The following is a 3,164-nucleotide window of genomic DNA, read 5'->3' as shown; positions in this document are numbered from 1 at the left end:
TATTTAGACAAAATATATTTAGACTCGAGTTATGACATCCAAACTAAACGAATCACATCTGGGCAATTTAAACCTTTTTATAGTTATTAAATTAAGAATTTATTAATTTAAAAAATATATAATAATTATAATTAAGTGTAATAATAGATTATTTTTTTACTATGTAAACGTCCAACGTATATTTCCATATTAGAGCAAAAACAAATAAATTAGAACTATAAAACACAAATAAAAACTCAACTTTTCATAAAGTACCAAGAGCTAAATTATCATTTTTATTTGCTTGGTCTGGATATGAAATCTCATATAAATTTAATAGCTTTTGACCGTGGTGCATAAAAGTCATATAAAAACAAAAGTAGGCATGATATTAAATGCATAGCAAGAAATTATAAAGAAAAGTATTCATTAATAGTCCTGTTTAAGACAAATACGTATTATTTAATAAAATTTATAATATTTTAAAATATTTACTAACTTTTTTTTAAATAATGCTAATATTAATACTTAATTATTACTCATCTTGTACTTGTACTTTTAAAAAATATATATTATTTTGTTACAAAATTACTTAACTTGACTCAAATTTTTGTAGTTCTTCCTAAAGACCTAAGAGCATGTTTTTTTTTTAAGATCTGGTGGAGGGATTTGGCTTTGATTTAAGTTGATTTTGGAGAATAGGTAGCCAGTACGTTAACACGTTGAGAGCGTTAGCGAATTTTTTTATTGAAATTAACGTGTCTCGACATCTATGGTCATTGACACGGGTACAAGAAGGTCTGGAGTATTACATTATATATATAAGATTATTACATTATATAAGATAAATACAGTAAGTTACAAATAGTTATACATAATTACATATAGTGTTACAAACTTTGTTTTTTTTTAACAGACAATGTTGCAATAAAAGTCAATTAGAGCACTGTACGTGTACACATTAGACGAACTAAGTATCTGTTTCAAGTTACCGGTTATATTATGCGCTAGTCTATATATTCTATAATAACTGCATTCAGCGAGTAAGTGTTCTACTGTAAGACGGTGAGAATCACAATGTTGACAAGCAGGTGGGTTTTTCGGAAGTCATCAGGTATCCGTGAGTGAAGCGAGTGTGTCCTATTCGGAGTCTACGAATGATGAGTTTGTCCCTCCTATTCATTGTAGGTATCTTAAATTAGTATACAGTGGGATTTATTATTACAGTTTTGTGTTTTGTCCATTCCAATGATTTTGCCATGTTTTACGAGTGTTTTGTTTTATGGTTGCTGCTAGATCTTGATGAAGTTGAATTTTTTCTAGGTTTAGGTCAGAACAACTTGCTTTTCTTGCTGCGATATCTGCAGCCTCATTTCCAGTGATCCCTACGTGATATGGGGTCCAAAGAATGGTTATTGATGTTCCTCTGCTGTGTTTTTGATGACAGATGTATTGGATTTTGTGGACTATCAGATTTAACGAGTATATGTTGGCAATGAACTGAATTGAAGAAAGAGAATCAGTGCATATAGCTAGAGATTTGGTATTGGGAGAAGTCATTTCAAGAGCTTTAAGGATACCATATAATTCTGCATTGTGAATACTACAAGTAGTTGGTAGTCGATATAGAGCTAAGGTTATGTTTTCGGTACATACAGCACAGCCAGTATTCTTTTCATCTTTAGATGCGTCGGTATAAAGAACTTGATTCTGCATTTATTGTTTCTTGAAATAATTGTCTAAGGAGGTGGTTAGGAGTGTCTTCTTTTTTATGTCGAGTTAGACTGGTATTAAAAGCAGGTAGCTTATTGGTCCATGGAGGATTATTGGAACTACTGATGGGGGTAGTTATATTCAGGTCTATAGCTGCTAGCAAAGGATTTACTAATTGTGGTAGGGGGTAAACAGATCTGTGTCTATTTTCAGGAGGTGGGGGATGTTAATGAGCTTAAGTACTGGGTTTTTTGGGTTGGCTGAGACTCTAGTGAAATAGGAAGAGAGTAAAAGCTGACGTCGTATGAAAAGAGGAGGTTCCAAAGCTTTAACGGACATGCTTTCGGCGGGGCTAGATCGAAATGCACCTAGACATATACGTAAGGAGGTCGTTTGTATTGAATTTAGGGATTTAAGATAAGTATTACAGGCGGTCATGTAGAGCATGCATTTATAATCTAATCTAGAGCGAATAAGAGCTGTATAGATTCTCAATAACATATTTTCTTCAGCCCCCCATTGATGATGTGTAAGTGTTTTCAATATATTTAGTTTACCAGCACAGTTGTCCTTTAGTTTTTTTAACTGTATTTTCCAGTTTAACTTCTGATCGAATATTAGGCCCAAGATTTTATGATTATTTACTGTAGGTAAAGGAACATCCGTTTAGATATATTTCCGGGTTTTGAACGCTTTGCTTTTTGGTAAATCTTAGTATCCTAGATTTTGAGCTGGAAAGTTTGATGCCGTGTTGAGTGGACCAAGAATATACGTTGTTTACAGCATTTTGAATAAGATTTGATGTACTGGATATGCTTGCTCCAATACAGTAAATAAGTAGATCATCAGCGTACAGCAGAGCTTTTACCGGTTGGCGAACTTCTTTTGAGATATCATTAATTGCTAAGTTAAACAGAATTGGACTTAAAACAGAGCCTTGAGGTACACCATTGAGTTGATCAAGAACATTTGACTCATTACCGTTTATTGCAACTTTAAATTTACGGTGATTTAAGAAGTTATTTATGAACGTGTACATATTGCCTGTAATATTATTATCGATAAGTTTATGTAATATTACATTCTTTGGAATAGTATCGAAGGCGTTTTCAATATCGAACTGTATCATGTTGCTTATTGAAATTCTCAGTTATATGGTTTTGTAGTAATACTAAATTGTCCATAGCGCTTCGATGTGGTCTGAATCCCGATTGAACGGCGCTAATTATATTGTGCTTTTCAGAAAACCAGTTAAGTCTATTATTGATTAGTTTTTCCATTAATTTGCACATGCAACATGTTGATGAAATCGGTCTATAAGAGGATGGCTCTATTGAAGGTTTGTCGGGTTTTTTTATTGAAAGGATGATGGATTGTCTCCACAGGTTGGGAAACTTTTCGTTGATCCAAAGAAGATTATAAAATGAAAGTAATTTTGTCCATTGATGGCTAAATTTTTGAGGAACATGGAG

At 32.7% G+C, this 3,164-nt stretch overlaps 1 protein-coding gene across 1 annotated transcript; it reads right to left on the bottom strand.

Annotated features, from left to right (window-relative positions):
* Positions 1-1,200: 1,200 nt before the first annotated feature.
* On the bottom strand, positions 1,201-1,695 carry LOC140432126 (uncharacterized). Its single transcript, XM_072519964.1, has one exon. The coding sequence runs from the start codon at positions 1,693-1,695 to the stop codon at positions 1,201-1,203; it is 495 nt and encodes a 164-aa protein (XP_072376065.1).
* Positions 1,696-3,164: the final 1,469 nt, after the last annotated feature.

The sequence above is a fragment of the Diabrotica undecimpunctata genome, unplaced genomic scaffold (assembly GCF_040954645.1).
Source record: "Diabrotica undecimpunctata isolate CICGRU unplaced genomic scaffold, icDiaUnde3 ctg00002916.1, whole genome shotgun sequence".
Taxonomy (NCBI): Eukaryota; Metazoa; Arthropoda; class Insecta; order Coleoptera; family Chrysomelidae; genus Diabrotica; species Diabrotica undecimpunctata.
This window is presented reverse-complemented; position numbering and strand designations above follow the sequence as displayed.

What these genes read in the sequence shown, in the direction of transcription:
- LOC140432126 (XM_072519964.1), bottom strand. Translation starts at nt 1,695, where the DNA reads ATGCAGAATCAAGTTCTTTATACCGACGCATCTAAAGATGAAAAGAAT.